General features: G+C 37.2%; 1 protein-coding gene and 1 pseudogene across 1 annotated transcript in view; one reads left to right on the forward strand and one right to left on the reverse strand.

The window, feature by feature from the left end:
- Window positions 1–27155, reverse strand: part of LOC137876797 (unconventional myosin-VIIa-like) — a 45726-nt gene that overhangs the window by 4081 nt on the left and 14490 nt on the right. The window contains exons 17-39 of the mRNA XM_068716598.1: window positions 27017–27109; window positions 26304–26398; window positions 25589–25673; window positions 25246–25464; window positions 23854–24171; window positions 23049–23258; window positions 22722–22898; window positions 22530–22619; window positions 21519–21646; window positions 20796–20922; window positions 20296–20415; window positions 19356–19529; window positions 18650–18877; window positions 16061–16231; window positions 15863–15980; window positions 15650–15776; window positions 14564–14733; window positions 14271–14461; window positions 13691–13815; window positions 13452–13609; window positions 13091–13244; window positions 12671–12826; window positions 12465–12570 (exon numbers count right to left, since the gene is read on the reverse strand). Of these exons, the coding sequence (XP_068572699.1) occupies window positions 12465–12570; window positions 12671–12826; window positions 13091–13244; window positions 13452–13609; window positions 13691–13815; window positions 14271–14461; window positions 14564–14733; window positions 15650–15776; window positions 15863–15980; window positions 16061–16231; window positions 18650–18877; window positions 19356–19529; window positions 20296–20415; window positions 20796–20922; window positions 21519–21646; window positions 22530–22619; window positions 22722–22898; window positions 23049–23258; window positions 23854–24171; window positions 25246–25464; window positions 25589–25673; window positions 26304–26398; window positions 27017–27109 (3540 nt within the window). The remainder of the gene's footprint in view (window positions 1–12464; window positions 12571–12670; window positions 12827–13090; window positions 13245–13451; window positions 13610–13690; window positions 13816–14270; window positions 14462–14563; window positions 14734–15649; window positions 15777–15862; window positions 15981–16060; window positions 16232–18649; window positions 18878–19355; window positions 19530–20295; window positions 20416–20795; window positions 20923–21518; window positions 21647–22529; window positions 22620–22721; window positions 22899–23048; window positions 23259–23853; window positions 24172–25245; window positions 25465–25588; window positions 25674–26303; window positions 26399–27016; window positions 27110–27155) is intronic.
- On the forward strand, window positions 17277–18140 carry LOC137876660 (scavenger receptor cysteine-rich type 1 protein M130-like; annotated as a pseudogene).

Here is a 27155-nt window from a genome sequence, read left to right on the forward strand (position 1 = left end):
ATGGCATTCTATCCTTGTTTTTATGTTAATTTTATGTCATTTTTTCATCATCATCATCATTTTTATTATTTATACTATACGATACTATACTATTTAAACCAATATGAAATTATGAAAAAAACTATGCCTTTTAAATGGAAATATGTTAACAGTTGAAGTGCCATGTAGAGTATATGTTAATAAAAACAATGCATTCGGATTGTGTTCATGATTTAGAGAATGTTGAAAGATTACAAAGATTAATTTCCAACTATCGGACTTTATAGGCCCAGAAATTTCATGAAAAACCTTTTGGATAGCGTTTTTTTTTTTTTTTTTTTTTTTTAACATTCTAGGAGACTGACTATAATAATTCTAACAGTTTAAAAACATAACAGCAACAATAACAATATGAAAAATGACGACATACTATACTATGACTTTTTTATGAAAAATGACGACATGCTATACTATGACTTTTTTATGAAAAAATGACGACATACTATACTTTGACTTTTTTATTAAAAAATGACGACATGCTATACTATGACTTTTTTATGAAAAAATTACGACATGCTATACTATGACTTTTTTATGAAAAATGACGACATGCTATACTATGACTTTTTTATGAAAAAATGACGACATACTATACTTTGACTTTTTTATTAAAAAATGACGACATGCTATACTATGACTTTTTTATGAAAAAATGACGACATACTATACTTTGACTTTTTTATTAAAAAATGACGACATGCTATACTATGACTTTTTTATGAAAAAATGACGACATGCTGTACTCTGACTTTTTATTAAAAAATGACGACATGCTATACTATGACTTTTTTTATGAAAAAAATGACGACATGCTATACTATGACTTTTTATTCAAAAATGACGACATGCTATACTGTGACTTTTTCATGAAAAAATGACGACATGCTATACTCTGACTTTTTTATGAAAAAATGACGACATGCTATACTATGACTTTTTATTAAAAATTGACGACATGCTATACTATGACTTTTTTATGAAAAAAATGACGACATGCTATACTATGACTTTTTATTCAAAAATGACGACATGCTATACTGTGACTTTTTCATGAAAAAATGACGACATGCTATACTATGACTTTTTTATGAAAAAATGACGACATGCTATACTATGACTTTTTATTAAAAAATGACGACATGCTATACTATGACTTTTTTATGAAAAAATGACGACATGCTATACTATGACTTTTTTATGAAAAAATGACGACATGCTATACTATGACTTTTTTATGAAAAAATGACGACATGCTATACTATGACTTTTTATTAAAAAATGACGACATGCTATACTATGACTTTTTTATGAAAAAATTACGACATACTATACTATGACTTTTTTATGAAAAAATTACGACATGCTATACTATGACTTTTTTATGAAAAAACTGAGGACATTACAGTCATTTAGCAGACGCTTTTATCCAAAACGAATTACAAATCTTTGTCAATCTACTGTAGGCACAGCTAAAGGAGCAATTTTAGGGTTAAGTGTCTTGCTCAAGGACACATTGACATGAGCTGAAAAGGAGCCTGGGATCGAACCACCTACCCTCTGATTGAAAGGCGGCCCTGCTCTCCACTTATCTACGGTCACCTACGTGCTATTTAAGAAAAAATGAGGACATGCTGTACTCTGACTTTTTTATGAAAAAATTACGACATGCTATACTATGACTTTTTATTAAAAAATGACGACATGCTATACTATGACTTTTTCATGAAAAAATGACGACATGCTATACTATGACTTTTTATTCAAAAATGACGACATGCTATACTATGACTTTTTCATGAAAAAATGACGACATGCTATACTATGACTTTTTATTAAAAAATGACGACATGCTATACTATGACTTTTTTATGAAAAAATTACGACATGCTATACTATGACTTTTTTATGAAAAAATTACGACATGCTATACTATGACTTTTTATTAAAAAATGACGACATGCTATACTATGACTTTTTTATGAAAAAATTACGACATGCTATACTATGACTTTTTATTAAAAAATGACGACATGCTATACTATGACTTTTTTATGAAAAAATGATGACATGCTATACTATGACTTTTTCATGAAAAAATGACGACATGCTATACTATGACTTTTTATTCAAAAATGACGACATGCTATACTATGACTTTTTCATGAAAAAATGACGACATGCTATACTATGACTTTTTATTCAAAAATGACGACATGCTATACTATGACTTTTTCATGAAAAAATGACGACATGCTATACTATGACTTTTTATTAAAAAATGACGACATGCTATACTATGACTTTTTTATGAAAAAATTACGACATGCTATACTATGACTTTTTTATGAAAAAATGACGACATGCTGTACTCTGACTTTTTTATGAAAAAATGACGACATGCTATACTATGACTTTTTATTAAAAAATGACGACATGCTATACTATGACTTTTTTATGAAAAAAATGACGACATGCTATACTATGACTTTTTATTCAAAAATGACGACATGCTATACTGTGACTTTTTCATGAAAAAATGACGACATGCTATACTATGACTTTTTTATGAAAAAATGACGACATGCTATACTATGACTTTTTATTAAAAAATGACGACATGCTATACTATGACTTTTTTATGAAAAAATGACGACATGCTATACTATGACTTTTTTATGAAAAAATGACGACATGCTATACTATGACTTTTTATTAAAAAATGACGACATGCTATACTATGACTTTTTTATGAAAAAATTACGACATACTATACTATGACTTTTTTATGAAAAAATGACGACATGCTATACTATGACTTTTTTATGAAAAACTGAGGACATTACAGTCATTTAGCAGACGCTTTTATCCAAAACGAATTACAAATCTTTGTCAATCTACTGTAGGCACAGATAAAGGAGCAATTTTAGGGTTAAGTGTCTTGCTCAAGGACACATTGACATGAGCTGAAAAGGAGCCGGGGATCGAACCACCTACCCTCTGATTGAAAGGCGGCCCTGCTCTCCACTTATCTACGGTCACCTACGTGATATACCATGACTTTTTATGAAAAAATGACGACATGCTGTACTCTGACTTTTTTATGAAAAAATTACGACATGCTATACTATGACTTTTTATTAAAAAATGACGACATGCTATACTATGACTTTTTCATGAAAAAATGACGACATGCTATACTATGACTTTTTATTAAAAAATGACGACATGCTATACTATGACTTTTTTATGAAAAAATGACGACATGCTATGATACTATGACTTTTTATTAAAAAATGACGACATGCTATACTATGACTTTTTTTATGAAAAAATGACGACATACTATACTTTGACTTTTTTATTAAAAAATGATGACATGCTATACTATGACTTTTTTTATGAAAAAATGACGACATATTATACTTTGACTTTTTTATTAAAAAATGACAACATACTATACTTTGACTTTTTTATTAAAAAATGACGACATACTATACTATGACTTTTTATAAAAAAATGACGACATGCTATACTATGACTTTTTATTAAAAAATGACGACATGCTATACTATGACTTTTTTATGAAAAAATGACGACATGCTATACTATGACTTTTTTATGAAAAAATGACGACATGCTATACTATGACTTTTTTATAAAAAAATGACGACATACTATACTTTGACTTTTTTATGAAAAAATGACGACATGCTATACTATGACTTTTTTATGAAAAAATGAGGACATTACAGTCATTTAGCAGACGCTTTTATCCAAAAGGAATTACAAATCTTTGTCAATCTACTGTAGGCACAGATAAAGGAGCAATTTTAGGGTTAAGTGTCTTGCTCAAGGACACATTGACATGAGCTGAAAAGGAGCCGGGGATCGAACCACTGACCCTCTGATTGAAAGGCAGCCCTGCTCTCCACTTATCTACGGTCACCTACGTGCTATTTAAGAAAAAATGACGACATGCTATACTATGACTTTTTTATGAAAAAATTACGACATACTATATTTTGACTTTTTTATTAAAAAATGAGGACATTACAGTCATTTAGCAGATGCTTTCATCCAAAACGACTTACAAATCAGTATCAATCTACTGTAGACGCCGCTACGGGAGCAGTTTTGGGGTTAAGTGTCTTGCTCAAGGACATATTGACATGAGCCTGGGATCGAACCACCGACCCTCTGATTGAAAGGCGGCCCTGCTCTCCACTTATCCACGGTCACCTACATGATATACTATGACTTTTTTATGAAAAAATTACGACATGCTGTACTCTGACTTTTTTATGAAAAAATGACGACATACTATACTTTGACTTTTTTATGAAAAATGACGACATGCTATATTATGACTTTTTATTAAAAAATGACGACATACTATACTATGACTTTTTTATGAAAAATGACGACATGCTATACTATGACTTTTTTATGAAAAAATTACGACATGCTATACTATGACTTTTTTATGAAAAAATGACGACATGCTATACTATGACTTTTTTATGAAAAAATGACGACATGCTGTACTCTGACTTTTTTATGAAAAAATGACGACATGCTATACTATGACTTTTTTATTATAAAATGACGACATGCTTTACTATGACTTTTTTATGAAAAAATGACGACATACTATACTATGACTTTTTATTAAAAAATGACGACATGCTATACTATGACTTTTTTATGAAAAATTTACGACATGCTATACTATGACTTTTTTATGAAAAAATTACGACATACTATATTTTGACTTTTTTATTAAAAAAAGAGGACATTACAGTCATTTAGCAGATGCTTTCATCCAAAGCGACTTACAAATCAGTATCAATCTACTGTAGACGCCGCTACGGGAGCAGTTTTGGGGTTAAGTGTCTTGCTCAAGGACATATTGACATGAGCCTGGGATCGAACCACCGACCCTCTGATTGAAAGGCGGCCTTGCTCTCCACTTATCCACGGTCACCTACATGATATACTATGACTTTTTTATGAAAAAATGACGACATGCTATACTATGACTTTTTTATTATAAAATGACGACATGCTTTACTATGACTTTTTTATGAAAAAATGACGACATGCTATACTATGACTTTTTATTAAAAAATGACGACATACTATACTATGACTTTTTTATGAAAAAATTACGACATACTATACTATGACTTTTTATTAAAAAATGACGACATGCTATACTATGACTTTTTATAAAAAAATGACGACATGCTATACTATGACTTTTTTATGAAAAAATGACGACATGCTATACTATGACTTTTTATTATAAAATGACGACATGCTATACTATGACTTTTTTATGAAAAATGACGACATGCTATACTATGACTTTTTTATAAAAAAATGACGACATGCTATACTATGACTTTTTTATGAAAAACTGAGGACATTACAGTCATTTAGCAGACGCTTTTATCCAAAACGAATTACAAATCTTTATCAATCTACTGTAGGCAGAGATAAAGGAGCAATTTTAGGGTTAAGTGTCTTGCTCAAGGACACATTGACATGAGCTGAAAAGGAGCCGGGGATCGAACCGCCGACCCTCTAATTGAAAGGCAGCCCTGCTCTCCACTTATCTACGGTCACCAACGTGCTATTTAAGAAAAAATGAGGACATGCTGTACTATGACTTTTTTATTAAAAAATGACGACATGCTATACTATGACTTTTTTATTATAAAATGACGACATGCTATACTATGACTTTTTAATGAAAAAATGACGACATACTATACTATGACTTTTTATTAAAAAATGACGACATGCTATACTGTGACTTTTTCATGAAAAAATGACGACATACTATACTATGACTTTTTTATGAAAAATTTACGACATGCTATACTATGACTTTTTTATGAAAAAATTACGACATACTATACTTTGACTTTTTTATGAAAAAATGACGACATGCTATACTATGACTTTTTTATGAAAAAATTACGACATACTATATTTTGACTTTTTTATTAAAAAATGAGGACATTACAGTCATTTAGCAGATGCTTTCATCCAAAGCGACTTACAAATCAGTATCAATCTACTGTAGACGCCGCTACGGGAGCAGTTTTGGGGTTAAGTGTCTTGCTCAAGGACATATTGACATGAGCCTGGGATCGAACCACCGACCCTCTGATTGAAAGGCGGCCTTGCTCTCCACTTATCCACGGTCACCTACATGATATACTATGACTTTTTTATGAAAAAATGACGACATGCTATACTATGACTTTTTATAAAAAAATGACGACATGCTATACTATGACTTTTTTATGAAAAAATGATGACATGCTATACTATGACTTTTTATTATAAAATGACGACATGCTATACTATGACTTTTTTATGAAAAAATGATGACATGCTATACTATGACTTTTTTATGAAAAATGACGACATGCTATACTATGACTTTTTTATAAAAAAATGACGACATGCTATACTATGACTTTTTTATGAAAAATGACGACATGCTATACTATGACTTTTTTATGAAAAACTGAGGACATTACAGTCATTTAGCAGACGCTTTTATCCAAAACGAATTACAAATCTTTATCAATCTACTGTAGGCACAGATAAAGGAGCAATTTTAGGGTTAAGTGTCTTGCTCAAGGACACATTGACATGAGCTGAAAAGGAGCCGGGGATCGAACCGCCGACCCTCTAATTGAAAGGCAGCCCTGCTCTCCACTTATCCACGGTCACCTACGTGCTATTTAAGAAAAAATGAGGACATGCTGTACTATGACTTTTTTATTAAAAAATGACGACATGCTATACTATGACTTTTTTATTATAAAATGACGACATACTATACTATGACTTTTTAATGAAAAAATGACGACATACTATACTATGACTTTTTATTAAAAAATGACGACATGCTATACTGTGACTTTTTCATGAAAAAATTACGACATACTATACTGTGACTTTTTTATGAAAAATTTACGACATGCTATACTATGACTTTTTTATGAAAAAATTACGACATACTATACTTTGACTTTTTTATGAAAAAATGACGACATGCTATACTATGACTTTTTTATGAAAAAATTACGACATACTATATTTTGACTTTTTTATTAAAAAATGAGGACATTACAGTCATTTAGCAGATGCTTTCATCCAAAGCGACTTACAAATCAGTATCAATCTACTGTAGACGCCGCTACGGGAGCAGTTTTGGGGTTAAGTGTCTTGCTCAAGGACATATTGACATGAGCCTGGGATCGAACCACCGACCCTCTGATTGAAAGGCGGCCTTGCTCTCCACTTATCCACGGTCACCTACATGATATACTATGACTTTTTTATGAAAAAATGACGACATGCTATACTATGACTTTTTTATTATAAAATGACGACATGCTTTACTATGACTTTTTATTAAAAAATGACGACATACTATACTATGACTTTTTTATGAAAAAATTACGACATACTATACTATGACTTTTTATTAAAAAATGACGACATGCTATACTATGACTTTTTTATGAAAAAATGACGACATGCTATACTATGACTTTTTATTATAAAATGACGACATGCTATACTATGACTTTTTTATGAAAAAATGATGACATGCTATACTATGACTTTTTTATGAAAAATTACGACATGCTATACTATGACTTTTTTATAAAAAAATGACGACATGCTATACTATGACTTTTTTATGAAAAACTGAGGACATTACAGTCATTTAGCAGACGCTTTTATCCAAAACGAATTACAAATCTTTATCAATCTACTGTAGGCACAGATAAAGGAGCAATTTTAGGGTTAAGTGTCTTGCTCAAGGACACATTGACATGAGCTGAAAAGGAGCCGGGGATCGAACCGCCGACCCTCTAATTGAAAGGCAGCCCTGCTCTCCACTTATCTACGGTCACCTACGTGCTATTTAAGAAAAAATGAGGACATGCTGTACTATGACTTTTTTATTAAAAAATGACGACATGCTATACTATGACTTTTTTATTATAAAATGACGACATGCTATACTATGACTTTTTAATGAAAAAATGACGACATACTATACTATGACTTTTTATTAAAAAATGACGACATGCTATACTGTGACTTTTTCATGAAAAAATGACGACATACTATACTATGACTTTTTTATGAAAAATTTACGACATGCTATACTATGACTTTTTTATGAAAAAATTACGACATACTATACTATGACTTTTTTATGAAAAAATTACGACATACTATATTTTGACTTTTTTATTAAAAAATGAGGAGCAGTTTTGGGGTTAAGTGTCTTGCTCAAGGACATATTGACATGAGCCTGGGATCGAACCACCGACCCTCTGATTGAAAGGCGGCCTTGCTCTCCACTTATCCACGGTCACCTACATGATATACTATGACTTTTTTATGAAAAAATGACGACATGCTATACTATGACTTTTTATAAAAAAATGACGACATGCTATACTATGACTTTTTTATGAAAAAATTACGACATGCTATACTATGACTTTTTTATGAAAAAATGACGACATGCTATACTATGACTTTTTTATAAAAAAATGACGACATGCTATACTATGACTTTTTTATTATAAAATGACGACATACTATACTATGACTTTTTTATGAAAAAATGACGACATGCTATACTATGACTTTTTATTAAAAAATGACGACATGCTATACTATGACTTTTTATAAAAAAATGACGACATGCTATACTATGACTTTTTTATGAAAAATGACGACATGCTATGCTATGACTTTTTATGAAAAAATGACGACATGCTATACTATGACTTTTTTATGAAAAAATGACGACATGCTATACTATGACTTTTTTATAAAAAAATGACGACATGCTATACTATGACTTTTTTATTATAAAATGACGACATGCTATACTATGACTTTTTAATGAAAAAATGACGACATACTATACTATGACTTTTTATTAAAAAATGACGACATGCTATACTGTGACTTTTTCATGAAAAAATGACGACATACTATACTATGACTTTTTTATGAAAAATTTACGACATGCTATACTATGACTTTTTTATGAAAAAATTACGACATGCTATACTATGACTTTTTTATGAAAAAATTACGACATACTATACTTTGACTTTTTTATGAAAAAATGACGACATGCTATATTTTGACTTTTTTATGAAAAAATGAGGACACTACAGTCATTTAGCAGATGCTTTCATCCAAAGCGACTTACAAATCAGTATCAATCTACTGTAGACGCCGCTACGGGAGCAGTTTTGGGGTTAAGTGTCTTGCTCAAGGACATATTGACATGAGCCTGGGATCGAACCACCGACCCTCTGATTGAAAGGCGGCCTTGCTCTCCACTTATCCACGGTCACCTACATGATATACTATGACTTTTTTATGAAAAAATGACGACATGCTATACTATGACTTTTTTATTATAAAATGACGACATGCTTTACTATGACTTTTTTATGAAAAAATTACGACATACTATACTATGACTTTTTATTAAAAAATGACGACATGCTATACTATGACTTTTTAATGAAAAAATGACGACATACTATACTATGACTTTTTATTAAAAAATGACGACATGCTATACTGTGACTTTTTCATGAAAAAATGACGACATACTATACTATGACTTTTTTATGAAAAAATTACGACATACTATACTATGACTTTTTATTAAAAAATGACGACATGCTATACTATGACTTTTTATTAAAAAATGACGACATGCTATACTATGACTTTTTTATGAAAAAATGACGGCATGCTATACTATGACTTTTTATTAAAAAATGACGACATGCTATACTATGACTTTTTTATGAAAAAATGATGACATGCTATACTATGACTTTTTATTATAAAATGACGACATGCTATACTATGACTTTTTTATGAAAAAATGATGACATGCTATACTATGACTTTTTATTATAAAATGACGACATGCTATACTATGACTTTTTATTATAAAATGACGACATGCTATACTATGACTTTTTTATGAAAAAATGATGACATGCTATACTATGACTTTTTATTATAAAATGACGACATGCTATACTATGACTTTTTTATAAAAAAATGATGACATGCTATACTATGACTTTTTATTATAAAATGACGACATGCTATACTATGACTTTTTTATGAAAAATGACGACATGCTATACTATGACTTTTTTATAAAAAAATGACGACATGCTATACTATGACTTTTTTATGAAAAACTGAGGACATTACAGTCATTTAGCAGACGCTTTTATCCAAAACGAATTACAAATCTTTATCAATCTACTGTAGGCACAGATAAAGGAGCAATTTTAGGGTTAAGTGTCTTGCTCAAGGACACATTGACATGAGCTGAAAAGGAGCCGGGGATCGAACCACCGACCCTCTAATAGAAAGGCAGCCCTGCTCTCCACTTATCTACGGTCACCTACGTGCTATTTAAGAAAAAATGAGGACATGCTGTACTATGACTTTTTTATTAAAAAATGACGACATGCTATACTATGACTTTTTTATTATAAAATGACGACATACTATACTATGACTTTTTAATGAAAAAATGACGACATACTATACTATGACTTTTTATTAAAAAATGACGACATGCTATACTGTGACTTTTTCATGAAAAAATGACGACATACTATACTATGACTTTTTTATGAAAAATTTACGACATGCTATACTATGACTTTTTTATGAAAAAATTACGACATACTATACTTTGACTTTTTTATGAAAAAATGACGACATGCTATACTATGACTTTTTTATGAAAAAATTACGACATACTATATTTTGACTTTTTTATTAAAAAATGAGGACATTACAGTCATTTAGCAGATGCTTTCATCCAAAGCGACTTACAAATCAGTATCAATCTACTGTAGACGCCGCTACGGGAGCAGTTTTGGGGTTAAGTGTCTTGCTCAAGGACATATTGACATGAGCCTGGGATCGAACCACCGACCCTCTGATTGAAAGGCGGCCTTGCTCTCCACTTATCCACGGTCACCTACATGATATACTATGACTTTTTTATGAAAAAATGACGACATGCTATACTATGACTTTTTTATTATAAAATGACGACATGCTTTACTATGACTTTTTATGAAAAATGACGACATGCTATACTATGACTTTTTTATGAAAAAATGAGGACATTACAGTCATTTAGCAGACGCTTTTATCCAAAACGAATTACAAATCTTTATCAATCTACTGTAGGCACAGCTAAAGGAGCAATTTTAGGGTTAAGTGTCTTGCTCAACGACACATTGACATGAGCTGAAAAGGAGCCGGGGATCGAACCACCGACCCTCTGATTGAAAGGCAGCCCTGCTCTCCACTTATCCACGGTCACCTACGTGCTATTTAAGAAAAAATTAGGACATGCTGTACTATGACTTTTTTATGAAAAAATGAGGACATACTATATTTTGACTTTTTTATTAAAAAATGAGGACATTACAGTCATTTAGCAGATGCTTTCATCCAAAGCGACTTACAAATCAGTATCAATCTACTGTAGACGCCGCTACGGGAGCAGTTTTGGGGTTAAGTGTCTTGCTCAAGGACATATTGACATGAGCCTGGGATCGAACCACCGACCCTCTGATTGAAAGGCGGCCCTGCTCTCCACTTATCCACGGTCACCTACATGATATACTATGACTTTTTTATGAAAAAATGACGACATGCTGTACTCTGACTTTTTTATGAAAAAATGACGACATGCTTTACTACGACTTTTTTATGAAAAAATGACGACATGCTATACTATGACTTTTTATTAAAAAATTACGACATACTATAATATGACTTTTTATTAAAAAATGACGACATGCTATACTATGACTTTTTTATGAAAAAATGACGACATGCTATACTATGACTTTTTTATGAAAAAATTACGACATGCTATACTATGACTTTTTTATGAAAAAATGAGGACATTACAGTCATTTAGCAGACGCTTTTATCCAAAACGAATTACAAATCTGTCAATCTACTGTAGGCACAGCTAAAGGAGCAATTTTAGGGTTAAGTGTCTTGCTCAAGGACATATTGACATGAGCCCGGGATTGAACCACCGACCCTCTGATTGAAAGGCGGCCCTGCTCTCCACTTATCCACGGTCACCTACATGATATACTATGACTTTTTTATGATAAAATGACGACATGCTATACTATGACTTTTTTATTATATAATGACGACATGCTATATTATGACTTTTGTATGAAAAAATTATGTTTATATATTTAATTAAACAGTGCATTTTGTTTCCAATAAATTCTACTTTTCAATTCATAAAAGAGGAAAAGTATGTTAACTTCGTCACTGACCTCGTCTGAGTCATCGGGGAAGTAAACTTTGTGGAAGATCTGAGTGGTCTTGTGCTGGATGGCCTCCACCTCCACCAGGTGAGGAGGGTACTTTCTTGACCCATTTCTACAACAAATAATAGACATGAGAAATAAACTGGACGAACTCAAACAAAATAGAAAGACTGTTTAAGAAGAAAGTGTGCTTGTGTGTGTGCGCGCGTTACCGTAAGGCTTTCTGTAGCCGCTGCATGCAGTCTGGAGCCAGCTGGTGGTGCTTCTTGGCCTGGAGGAACTTCTGGACGTGAGGCAGCAGGGTGTTACTGGGAGGAAACAAACCAGTGCAAAGCCACAGCAGCTCCCAGCCCTTCTCCTCACTGTACCTACACACAGCACAGCACAGCACAGCACAGCACAAGTCAAGCAATGGTTATCAAAAATTACTTCTCATGGCATAAAAATGTAACCAAAAAAAAGAAGATACTGCTAAGAGTTGGAGAGACAATAGACAAAATAGTCCTTTAGTGAGTTAAATATAGCGAAAAGTAAGGAAATAAATATGTTTCTAAGAGGCATGTATTTATGGGATGTTTTCTCATTCAAATAAATAAAATAAATGTGTGTGTGTGTGTGTGCTCCAGACTTACTTGATGTGATTATCGGTCAGCTGTTTGAGAATCTGACAGAAGATTTCGTCTTTGAGCGGCTCGGCCTTCAGGGCTCCTTCAAAGATCTGATCGGTGAGCTCGTTGACAGAACGCACGCGTTTGGACGGATAGTCGCCCATATACTTCATCACAGGTGGAGCCGCGGTCAAGGACTTCAACCACTAACACAACAACAGGCAGGTGTCTTTGATTTTGGAGCAGAACATCGATCGATTGAAGAACAGGAGATATGGTTGTTTGAGAATAATTTACTAAAAAATATATAAAACACAGAACTGAAGAATTGAAGGAACATTTAACCCACACACACAGAACCCACACACCCTCCACTAAAAGATATCTATAAAGGCAAGTAAGGCCTCCTGGGAGAGCTCCTCGTGAGCCAGGACTTTCTTCAGCAGAGGCTGTTTGAGAGGCTCCCTGGTGCAGCTCCACAGACGATCCTTCCCTCGGCTCTTAGAGATCATCACCCTGCTCAGAGTGCTCTTCGGAGGAGGCCTGGCAACATGAAGGAAGGCTTAGAAATGATGAAACTACACACTGTATATCTATCCATATGTAAAGGATGAGGAGGCACACCTGAAATAGTCGTAGGAGAACTCCTCCAGTGTGTAGGCCTTAGTTTTGTCCTCAATGCCAGAGACACTCATATGGGACAAACCGATGGATTCTCGCCTCTGATCAGGAGTCATGGTCACGAGAGCCTGAGATGGAGAAGGAGTAAAAAAGGATTTGTCAGATTTGTCAAAGACAAAGGAGGCAAGTTAACGACCGTAATGTAAAGAGATTTATTTAAATCTCATATCAAAGTGTCACGTGTGAAGCGCTGGGAGCTGGTTAGCGTAGCTTAGCATAAAGACTGGAGGCAGGGGGCAACAGTTGAAAATATCCTCCCCTTTAAGGTCTTTGTCATATGTCGTCCTCCCAGTGACTGATAGCTGATGGATGTGATGTAAAGCTATCCCAACTATCTGCAGCGGCACTGCAGCTGCTGAATGTTCCCAAATATCGTTAACCGTTCACAGCGCTACTAGCACTAAATCGGAAGAACAAATACAATTGTGTTCAAACCGGAAGGGAGAAATGGGCATTGCAGCATGAAGTGAAAACAGTACACAGATACCAGATGTTAATTCATCGTTGTTGAGGCCCCGCTCACCACTATGTCGTACTGCGGTCTGGTGATAGTGGGCACTACATAGACACAGTCGGCAGGGAAGTCCCCTTTCTGTTTGGTCCTGTCGTTGATGCCGTGAGCCCAGCCAGAGTTCATCACATGCTCTCCGTCGTGTTCGTCCAGGATGATCAGATCCCCCTTGGAGAAACTTAGGAACGTGGAGTCCACCCCCGCTGTAAAGTAAAAATCTCTATTTAAAGACAATTAAAAAAAAAACTGAACATGAAGTCCAGCAGCAGTTTTTTGTTTTTGTTTTAACCATCAGTGAATCTTACCCGGGTTGGAACAGTCCAACAGTCCCACCACATACTTGGACCTCTTCCTCAGACCCTCGAGGAAGGCCACCACCAGATCACGGATGTCCTCCGCGTTGTTGGAGGTGAACGTGTACTCGTCTCCTTTGATGGTGGCCAAGGTGAAACTCTGACCCTGGAGTTTACCCCCTCTGGAAGATGAAAGTTTACTTTAATAGGGTCAGTGTGTGTAGCATCACAGGGGATCTATTAGCAGAAATGTAATATAATATTCATAACTATGTTTTCATTCGTGTACAATCACCTGAAAGTAAAAATCAACAAAGGGAGTGGGTTCTTTTCACAGAGTCCGCCGTGTTGCACAGCCATGTTTCTACAGCAGCCCAGAGCGGACAAACCAAACACTGGCTCAAGAGAGAGCCTTTTGCGTTTTACCTGAAGGCCACCGTAGTTCTCCGACACGCTTGTGAAACTGCTAAACGTGAACCGCAGAGTGTAAAACCGTTGGAATCGCGTGAACTCATGTAGTTCTAAAAGGTGGACCATATAATAGTAAATTTCACAGTTTAAGGATTAAACTCCTGAGGAACAAACCAACTTTTTGTTGATTTCAGCTTTTCTGTTCATAAATAATCATGCTCCATTCTTACTCTGTAGTGTACTTTTGCACTCCACCGTCAGACAGTAAAACATGCTCACATGCTGATGTTTTGACCAGATGATGATAAACTAGATAAAAAATTATGGGATTACCAATTTATAATTATTATAATATAACAACTCATCCAGAGCGACATGGATAATTTAACCAAATTGAATGGCAATACATCTCCTAGTTGTTGAAGACATTTCACTAAAAAACATAAATATTTATAACTTTTCCCCTTAGTTTTTGCAGGTCTATGGGAATGAAGCTCATCAACCAGACAGCGACTCACTCTAACATGATGCACTAACTGTCGAAATTTGGACTTGTGCAATCTTCTTCCACTACCACAGGTGAAAATAGGCAGAATTTAACTTTAAATTAGACTGCAAATGGTGTTATGGAATATCATTTTGACTATTCTTCCCATTCAGTGTTGCTTCGAGGACTTGGCGTTATACCTGCTGCTGGACACAGCAGTGATCTCTGGGAACGAGAGCTCCAGAAGGACCTGCTCCTGCTCATCCACAAAGTAAACCCCAGTCCAGTTCACTGCCACGATCACGTCATTCTTGGGCAGACTGGGTCCTGCGTGGACAAACGGTGTCATATCCATGATAAAAACAAAACATACACATACCTATTAAGAAACGTTTATGATAATATACACCAACCTGAGAATTTGAAGGCCTCGTAGAAGCGCGAGAAGAGTAAAGGCCACTTTAAACGAGCAAAATCCACCACGTCCTCCTTCACCTTCTGTGAGGTCAGCCTCCTCTTAGTGTGTAATCCCTGCGGAGACAGTTGCAGTTAGTTACTGTGGACCAAGTTGTTGAAAAAGCCCCCGAAGGGTCAGCGTTGGTGTCAGATACCTTTTTATGGGCGTTGATGATGAGCTGAGCCCACTTCTCTGCAGTCTTAGTGGAGCTGATCTCTCTGTCGGGAATGTAGGAGGGGATGAGGGTGAGCAGGCGATCTAGGAGGATCTCAGAGCCGTAGTCCACATAGTACTGCTGAGACGCCAGCTCTGCCAGGTCCTCCTCCTGTAGGACAGACGCAGGGCGAGGAGACGATCATGAGAAAACTAAATCAAATATACGTATAAAAGAGGGAAAGACTCTGTTCTTCTGCAGCTGGGTTAAAGAGGAGACCATGACAAAAGTGGACAAAACTGACCATTTATTCAATAGATTCTTATCAGTTTCTATAAAAATGAATAGAGCCTTTTGTGTTCGTACTCTCATATAGGTTTAATTTGTTCCAGCACCTTGTCAAGTAGGTTTGAGAACCCAGAAGAGCAGCCCTAAAGGTAAAAGAATGAAAAACGGACTAAGAAGATCAGGCCAAAGAACACAGAGCATATATGATTAAAATAAAACGTATAATCTAATAGTCGATTTATGTATTGTGTATTAATATGAAGTGATTTAACAGCTACGGCTGTAATGTGATTATAATAATGGGTCTGCTGACAGAAAGTCCTGGAACGTTTGGTGATCATACTCGGTGTGTGTGCTTGTAAACTGTTGTACGTGTCCTCATAAAAGCAGGAATTTAGACGGTTGAGTCAAAAAGAGGAAGTGCTGCTGCATCTGTCAGGATGTGGTAACGGGGGGTGTGTGTGTGTATAAATAGACATGAGCAGATGTGAGGAGTGTGGAAATGAGGATGGCTTAACGGGACAATAAAAAGAGAAGACTCAAAAGATTTGAGAGTTGGGATTTGACGGTGGACACCGTCCAGTACTCAGCTGAGACCACTGGACATTGTTCGAGAGACGTATCAGAGGACTCCGTCTCTGTTCACGGCAAGGAGAACACCGTTTGGGAGCAAGAATTGGCTGACGGAGCTTTTCCTCTCCCCCCTGCTTGAAACTGGGTAACAAACTGACTTTGTACTGAGCCCAGAGGACTGCTGAACGAACTTTGTTGTCCCTCGCAGGACGAGTTGAGGCCTCCACTCCTAAACCACAAAGGACTTATTACTTTTCCATCCAGCCTCACACAGCCTCGGCACAATATGAACTGAGGACAGCTCATGAGAATATCAGAGAGATGGTCTACCTGAACATCATGCATCACCTGTTGCTCAGGCAGACTGGAGGTGAAGTCTAACCAGTCTAACCAGTGGTGGTCCTCAGTGTGTGAAGATGACTTTAACCAGCAGGATGCAGAAGTGGTCTGTAGGGAGCTTGGCTGTGGGGCTCCTTCAGTCCTCCAGGGGGCGCTCTATGGAGAAGTGGAGGCTCCAATGTGGACCAAAGAGTTCCAGTGTGGAGGCAATGAGTCTGCTCTCCTGGACTGTAGAAGCTCAGGCTCAGATAGAAACACCTGCACACCTGACAAAGCTGTTGGACTCACCTGCTCAGAACCTGTCAGGTTGGTGGGAGGAGACAGTCGCTGTGCAGGAACACTGGAGGTAAAACTGGGAGACTGGAGACCAGTAGATGACTATTACTGGACCCTGAAGGAAGCAGCTGTTGCCTGTAGAGAGCTGGACTGTGGCTCTGCTGTTTTTGTTGGACGGAGAAAGGCGTCCTAACAGAGATCTGTGCGGTGGGTCAACCCTCACTGAGTTCACTCTGGATCTTCTCTGAGGGAGTGTTTAACACCACGTTCCTCTTCCTGCATCGTGGATCTCATCTGCTCAGACCTGCTGCTTCAGCCAATCATCTCTGTGTTCTCCTCAATGTACGGGGTCTCCGAGGCCCAGCAGCAGGGGGCTCAGCTGCTCACGGGCTCCACCTTCACCATCGGCTGCTCCATACAGCCACAGTACCCAGGAGGCTCCTACCAACTCACCTTCACCTCCTCCAACTCAACACACAACTACACCCATCCAGCTGACAATCACTCTGCCCCCTTCCTGTTTCCTGCTGCAGAACCCGGCCACCAAGGAAGCTACAGCTGTGTTTATCACGTCTATGTTTTTTTCTCCAAACTTCTCCTCTGAGAGCCAACTGCTCGCTCTCACTGTCTCAGAGCCAACAAAATCTCATTCACGAGCCAACTCCAATTCACATTCATGAGACAATTTGTCTAATTTCAGAATTAATTTTAGAGAAAACGGTGCACAGTTACAAAATCAATTCACCTCAGGTTAATAGCAGACCACCTCAAGGTGTCACTCTGAGAGAACCAGGACATTCTGATGTAGCATTTCAAAATTAAAGCCCTTCAAAATCTCATTCACAAGCTAACTTTAAATCACATTCATGAGACATTTTGTCTAATTTCAGATTTAATTTTAGAGGAAACTTGTACTTGTATAAACTGTTGGGTAGTTAAATTCTAAACTTTATCTTTGAAGTAGTAAGAAACGCAAATACTCAAATTTGTACTTTCGTATAGTACTTGATTAATGTAACTCAGTGACTGCTGTATAGGCCCGGGGTCTCCTTCAAAAAGAAATACTACCTTTCAAGTACATCAACTGCATGTTAAACAGAAAAAGCTGCTCACCCTCTCACAGCGGTACTCTCCGAATTTCACCCCTCGGACGATCTGCTGGTAAACGAGGTTTGTGGCGACGTGGTCCTCGACGGGGTTGTGCCAGGGGTTGAAGATCTCCTTCCTGAAGAACAGCCTCCAGGGGGCGTTCCTCTCCTGGGCGCCCTGCTCCTTGGCATACTGCTCACACTGGGAGACAGCGTCCATCACGTGGTCGCTACCGCTGCCCAGAGACGACACCTGATCCAAAGCAGATTCACAAATTTATCCAAGATGCCGTCAAAGTCATCTTTCAGATTTGAATATATAACCTCCATCCTCCTATCAGACAACATTGGCCTTTAATGAGGAGGTCAAGATGGCGTCATATTAACATATATCTGTGGTGGAAGAAGTATTCTATTCTAAATCTTTTCAAAAGCTCAGAAAAACAGCCCTATTTTCAGCTTTGTGACGATGCTTTTCCCAGCTGATCCAAGAGGCTTTTTAAAATAGTTTATATAGCTTAAGAAGTAAGAGACTTTAACGCATAAAGGAACACTTCATCATTCAGTTTCTCACAAACATTCAACATCAACACGTCTGTAGTGGAGCACAAGTAAAAAGTAGCATAAAATGGAAATACTCGAGTAAAGTACAAGTACCTTGAATTTGTACTGAAGAACCGCCCCCTGCTGTGCAAACTAAATGATATGCTGGTCTAATGTCCTGGTCTCACCTTGTCAAACAGGGCGATGTACAGCGAGAAGCCAAAGCGATCTCTCAGGTTGATCTTGTCGGCCAGAGCGTTGCAGAGCTCACTGGCGGTGGTGGCGGAGTCTGCCAGGAGAGTCTTGGTGGTGCCGTCCATAAACGTCACTGGTAGCATGATGGGCTTCTTAGATTTGGTGGCCTGAAGGGTGAAAATAATGTAATTCAATTTAATACCACTTAATAACAAAAGGTTTATTACTATGCCCTTCAAGTTAAGCAACCTTTTCCCGATTTGTGTATGCATGTGCACAGAAAGAGCTATTCAAAAATCGTACCTATGAATTTGTCTTTTTGGATGCTCAAAGAATAAGTCAACTTTTATCAGTTTAATGATCATCACAGCCAACGTATGAAAGCAGGATGAGAAACCAGACATTTCATGTCTCTTGAATTCAAACTGATTTAAATTGATTATTAATTGGCTGAAACATTATACTGATGGATAGTTTTGGATACCCTTTGGGTCCATGTTCTGCCTGTTTTAGCTTGGTATTCTTATTCAAATTGGAAAGATTGCAAACATATTGAAACATTTGAAATTAAAACTACATAATTGTTTTTTTGTGCAGGATTCACCAAGTAAAATATAAGACTTTTCAAGACCTTATCGTCCCTACTGGTTGGTCTTGAACTGTTTATTGTAATTTCATATTTTTTTCAGTTATTCCCAGCAGTATATATAACAATATTTTCCGATATTAAAACTAATGTGACCTGGACTTGGGTAAGCAGTAGAAGATGGAGAAACATAATTATAATTAATTATAGATTAAAAAGGTTTTTGCTAAAAAAAAAAAAAAAAAAACATTTTATAATTTTTGAGGAATTTCTAAGGACTTTTTAGGACCTGCACATCCCAACGTGAGCAGCCAACTTAAACACAGAGCAGCGAGCATGTTCAGTACCTGCAACTCCAACCAAGATGGCGGCTGGGTCCTGGTGCGGTTGGCGAACGTCCTCCTCAACCTTTCCTCACAATACGGAGCGTAACCAGGGGGACCATTGATTAAAAATGTCCGTAAATACTGACAACGGGAAAAAGAAAAGAAGGCAAAAAGTCAGAAGAAACCTTCAAAGATAAGAGACAAAACATATAAACAACAAAAAATATAAATTGCAAAATGTGAAGGAAATTCTTTTGATTTTGGCTATTTTCAACATATTTCTGGTCTCTTCAAGTGTTGTTTTTTTTACCATTAATCTTAATTTCCTGAATGTTTCAATCAATAATTACAAACATATCAATGTGATTGCAGAGTATAAAGCAGAGACAGTGAATCCCACAAAAGATGCTGGGTCAAAACTGACAAATCAGAAAGTCATGGACGGACTGCAGTATTTGAGATCTGCAGTATCACAATTGCGTGGTATTTCTACTATGTGAAGTGAGTTAGAGGTTTTTTACTTTGACAAACTTCTCGGAGGGGGCGAAGCAGCCCACGCAGAGAGACAGCAGGATCCACCCGCGGGCGTGGCTGCTCTTGGACGGATTCTGAGTGAGCTGTTTGCAGATCTGACAGTAGATCTCATCCCTGAGTCGGAGAAACAACAGCTGAACTAGAGCAGATCCAAAGCACACTGTTGTAGTAAATTGGTTGCTTCAGAGCTAAAATGATTATATTTTGTAAAATTGCCCTGAAAATCTGTAAAAATATTGACAAAATGAAAATTATGATTCTATATTATTGTGATGGCTCCATGTCTAACACCACCATCGGGTTTAATCACTCTTAAAGGAGTACTCTGTTACTTCTGTAACACTGTTAGACTGTTGGAAAGTAATATCAAAGTATTAAAATCAAGGCAGCAGAACCAAAAATATCCTCTTTTCTCATTTCCTACATTATTTTTCCTTGTCAAACCCTGGTGCCTACATTAACCACAATGCAACTCCACCACTGACAGCTCAGTCATTGATTCCGGTGCTATGCTAGTAGCTGCTAATGTAGCCTGGAGCCTCTATCCTGCAGCAAAGATGAGGAGCAGGAGGCATAAAGAATATCTATATAGAAATAGCCAATCTTCTCGCTGATATATAGAGGCATCAATATTAAATTGGTTTCATAACCAGTTAAAAGTTCCTCACAGTGACTTTAAGATACTAAAGCTGCTGTTGCTTGCAGGTCACCTGAGGGCGGGCCTCAATATGCCGTTGCCGATGATGAAGTGAAGTTTCTCCAGGTTGGAGGTGGGTCGGTCCTCCAGCATGCTGTTCCCCTGGAGACCGTAGTCTCCCTCCGTCAACCGCCTGGTCACCTGCCACCGACATCGGAGAAAAAAAAGCTCTTCACCAATGAAAACAGTTGAAATGAACCGCTGTCATCCACATCACAAACGATGGGTGCAGTTTGAATATTATCCCCACACTAATCATGCGTTATAATCTGCTTATAGCAATGTGTGATTGTAGTTTAAAAGCATTCATAATGCTTCATAACAATAATCATAACACACTATGAAGCATTTTATAATGACTTATAAAGTCAAGTATCATAATTGTTGGTCACTCAGGATAATAGTGTATTATAATTCCCATAATTGTAATACATTATAACCTGTTTTGTATTGCATTAAAATGTGATTATTACTTACTACAAGTGGTGATTGTTATAGGCAGATATAATACATTACAAGCTGGTTATAAGTATCTATCTATAAGAGGTCATTGTTTGTTTTAATTAAGTAAAGTGAAAAAACTTTATTCAATTTATGCTTATAAGTTGTTAAGAAATTTGTTATGATTTGTGTTATAAATCATTATGAAAATGCATGAGTGCTTAACTCACTAATAACTATAATTATAGTGCTCTAAAAGCAGATTATGAGTCTGTTTATAAAGTATTATAGACATGGGCATCATAGAAAGTGATACCTAAGTACTATAAATTTGTGGTCATAATATAAACAAATATGAACATTATTGTAACAGTCCCATATTTCTATGTTCAGTGATATTGAGAATATCGTATTCAAAATGTTAATACAGAACGGGACACATGAGATCACATGAGAACATGCAAGGACTGATAAATATCATAATATTTGCTATTTCATCAGAGTTATTCTGAAAGTAGGGCACATTCGAATGTTAAAAATGTCAAATATAATCAGCAATTTCTGTTGCTGGTTTGAATCTCACCTCCTCAGTGATCTTGGATTTCCTCTTCAGGGTGAGCGACACGAGTTTATGTCTCACACTGTTCCTCTTCTGGCTGTCTATGGAGCTGTTCTGTAGACACAAACATGATGACGTTTTGAACGTTGACCACCCGGCCATCAGTAATTCTGTCCAAAAACAATAATTTGAACACAAACCCTCTCATCATCTCACCTCTCCCTCCACCTGTAGTTCCTGCAGCTCCCTCTTGTAAGTCCTCTTGCCGAGTGTTTCGTAGATCTTCGTCATGACGGGGATCTTTTCGCTGCCGTCATTAATGACCAGCTGGCATTTGGGCTCCGGTAAGTCCCCCATGAACCTCAACACGGTGATCCACACCGCTAACGCAGCCTGGAGGACAGAACAGGTTAGTTTAAATCAGCAGTGAGGTGAGTGAACCTCTTTTGTATCGCTGAGCTGTGATATTGATCTTCAATTCTAGCTCTCAGAACAACTGAGTGGACGTCGGAGAGGTGACGAGAGGGGCCTTTTGGCTCTCACCAGCTGGTCTCCTTCGTCCTCGTGAAAAAGCAGTGGTTGTTTGAGGGGTCGCCTGATGTAGGTGTGAGTGGAAACACCCTGGAAGTACGTGGCTGCAAACTTGGAGAACTTGTACTCGGACAAATCCTCATCCTCCTCGTCTGGTAACGGCATGGCTTCATTCATAACTTCTTCTTCAGCCTCCTCACCGTGAGGAGCTTTCTCCAAATCCTGAGCGTAAAACACACACGGATAGAGGAAATAAGTCAATATGCGATATATATTATTATCTTACATGGAACTATTCTGTCACACTGGACTTATACTCACTATATACGTACTGTATATGCGTAACTGTATATGTTTCCCTTTTTATTAGCTTCCTTTAGTGCTACGTTTAATATACTTTTGCTATATTTGATGCCTATCTTATTGTTCATGTTCTACTCTAATTTAAACATTTTGAATATCTGTTTGTATATTTTCTTTGTGTGAAGCGAGGTGGTTACATTACATTTCATTGTGCAGTCCTGTGTTGTATAAGAAAGCTTAAGCTTGAACATAAGATGGCTCTGTTAATATGAAATGTGTGCGAAACAGTAAACAGACAAAGTTAGATATTAGATAATCATTTAAAAAGTTGCACATCCAGCAGCGCAAGAGTTATTATGCTATTATATAATCAATGTATTATCAGTGTTAGAAAACTGGTCTTAAAATGTCACACATTTTAAGACCAGTTATTTCTAGGACAATGTATCGTCCAACAAAAGTAATTCAGTCAAACATTTTTATTTGGACTTCAAAAACCATTAATAACAAATACCTCAAAACCAGCCGGTGCCTGTCCGTCCTGGTTGGGCAGCGGCCCGGTGCTCCCCAGGAAGCCAAACATGCGGTCGACCATGTCTGAGTGATCCACGGGCTGCTCCTTCTCCCTCTCCATCTGCTCCAGCAACTCCTTCTTCCTCCTCGACTCCTCCTTTTCCTCCCGGTCCCTGTCCTCCTGCTGCTGGGCCAGTTGGACGAGCCTCTCCTGGTGTTTCCTCTCCGCCTCTGCCTTGGCCCGCCGAGCCGTCATCTGGTATCGCAGCTGCTCCTCCTCGGCCAGGCGCTGGCGCTCTGCTTCCAGGCGATGCTGCAGCTGTGAGGGGGGGGGGGGGGGGGGGGGGGGGGGGGGGCAGAGGGGAAGAGGGTTGACAGAGGCAGGTTGGGTGTTATTCTGATTAGCATTTTTTTTCTTTCTGTTAGCTTTTGACTACTTGTCTGTTTAAAACTAGAGCAGAGGAACTGAAGGGAAACATTACAGGTGTAAACAGATGACTGACTAAAAAGAATATAGACTATTCTTAAAAGCTGAACGCAATAGACAGTAACTTTGACCTCTATTCAGGTTGTATAAAGGGGCGTCCATCCACTTAACTTCTGCCTTGTCGGGTCACTGGAACTGCAGAGTTGCTCAGGAATATTATTTGATAGTTCAATTTTATCAAGCTGATAACAAACTGAGATTAAACAAACATTTACAAAACAAATAATTTATTCGACAATATCTTTCAGAACAGGAATAGAGATTTGCAAGAATGGCAAGAAAAAAAACATTCTTAAAAAAAACACAGACATTTCCATATTACACAAACAGACACCATGCAACAACATGCAACCTCTTTCAAACTAACTCATTTAGAAAATAATATACAAAAGAAGGTTTTACGGTGACATATTTTAGGCCAGGATCACACTGAAAACGTTCTTAACATGAGTACGTCTATGTTGTTTGGATGCTCTGTGTTTAAAGGTCTCAGTATGTGTCAAACAAAGCGCATTTCACATCCAGCTGTAACTTTCCAAAAGAGACGATCGGATATTTATGCTCGCTTTGCGCAGTGATTGGCCACGTTTACACATATGCGAAAGTGGGCGGGGTCTGAACTTAGCTTCATATTTAGCTTACAGACATGAGAGTGGTGGCGACGTGCTCATCTAACACACACAAGCAAACTCCCCAAATGCCAAATGATTCTTTAACAGTCTTTTTACGGTCTAATCAGTACCTAATATTACAGGAACAAATATAATAAAGTCTCTTTTAGCCAAATCAAATCTGAAAAAAATCTTTTCTGCTTCCTCATGTCTGCCCTCAACACCAACGGCCCGCTCTTTTTGGCATGTCAGCAACATGATATAAGTAGCAGTAGTAAATATAAGGACGTTTTACCTCTGCCCTGAGCCTCTGGCAGAGGCGTCTGGCTATCATGCCCCTGGTGTAGGCCTGAAGCGTCAACACGGCACGAAGACGCCGCCAAAATGTCTGCCGGATGAGGAAGCCGCGGCAACGGGCTTGGATGAGAGTAACGCGGAGGCGAGTCGTCCGGTAGCTTCTGAAGTGCTTCCTTGACCTGTAGACGGCCTGCAGGCGCAAGAAGCCAGACAGCATCTAACAGAGAGGAAAGTGTTTCAAAGGTGGAGAGGATATTAGCGTGAATTGGACAGTAAGATGAATTTTTTTTTTTACCCATGAAAAACTACAAAACTGCACATTAAAGGTGTAAAGGACTCACAATTTGGTAATTCTTCCTGCAGAGATAACCCCTCCACACCTTCTGGATAAAAGTCACAGCACTCCTCAGTCTGAGAAAGTGATTCCTATGACAGAAGAGGAGACAGAGAGCAGTTTTTAAACCAGACAGTGGTGGACTGTAAGAAAGTACATTTACTCAAATACTGTACTTTGAGGTACTTGTTCCTCACTTGTTTATGCAGCTACGTATATACTTCTACGTTGCTATATCTCAGAGGTAAATATTGTACTTTTTACTCCACCGCATTTGTCTGCAACTGTTCAGTGAGTCTTGTATCTCCAGATGTGTTGAATGTTTGTAATAAACTGAATGATGAAGTGTTCTCTTCCTACTTCTCAATCTAAATAAACTACTTAAAAAGGTACGAAATGCATCTTCACAAAGCTGAAAACAGGGCTGTTTATCTGAGCTCATGAAAAGTTGACTTTTTTTTAGAGATACGTGGTTCTCACAGGACAGCGACGCTACAAACATCTTATAGAATATGATGCATTGCTGTAGATTAAACTACCCAACAGTAAATAAAGGAGTCAAAGCAGTAAAATGCAACAAACACATTAAAGCAGCGGTAATATTTATCCACAAAAATCATATATCAAAGTGAAACTGGGAACTTTCTACTGAATAATGAGTACTATATACTATACTATATACATTTATTAATGTCAAGCTCCGTCAATGAAAGTGACTTCACCTCTCTATAAGTCCACGCACAGCCTTCTGGATGAGGATGACTTTGTCAGTGATGCCCTTGTCCCTCTCGATCTCCAGCTGCATGTCGTGGTGGTCCTGACAAGAGACAAGCAGAGACAACATAAGGACCTCATACAACGCAGCTTCAAAAGACTATCCCGTCAAAAGTGACTCCTGCAACTTGTCTTGGGTTGTTGAGGCCTTGTTCTTTGAAAATCATATATATACGTGGAGCATATTCAAAATATCTCAAATGAAGTAAGAAAGAGAGAATTGGAAAATATGGTGGCAACAGGGTAGGCAACTATTTTTTTGTCATTTGGTTTATTCAACCCTGATAATCATGACCTGTTTTTAAAGATTAGTTTCTTCGGTAGGAATGAATGAGGTTGGGACGGAGCAGAAGTAAGCCGGTAAGTAAGGTAAGTAAGCCAAACTTTTTGATTTGTTCATTGGATTAGATGACAAAACAATGCCTCATAGTCCTTTAATTGTCAATACATAACTCCCAACAAACCGAATCTGGATCAAACCGAAGTAGAGTGAACTCTTGGATACACACTGTGTGTATATAGAGACGCATATTTTTAAGATTCGCCTCTTCGTTTTGGCTCAAAACAAGAGCACTGATGGGGATTCAGAGTCAAGATGCTGCAGTAACGCCTAAAACAACTCAAGCCTTCACAACTTTTACTCAAGCACAAAAACAATAACCTTTAGGAAAATCTTGGTCTTTCCGATCTGCCAGTCATCGTGTTTTCCCAGCCGGGCCTGAGCGATCTGCTGACACGTCCCTCGTAGGTCGTCCTGGAAGGAGCGAGAACAACGACAGAGTGACGACTTCTGGACCAGA

This window comes from Cebidichthys violaceus, unplaced genomic scaffold, assembly GCF_023349555.1.
Source record: "Cebidichthys violaceus isolate CVI_PGR_0920_01 unplaced genomic scaffold, fCebVio1.0.p SCAF_20, whole genome shotgun sequence".
Taxonomy (NCBI): domain Eukaryota; kingdom Metazoa; phylum Chordata; class Actinopteri; order Perciformes; family Stichaeidae; genus Cebidichthys; species Cebidichthys violaceus.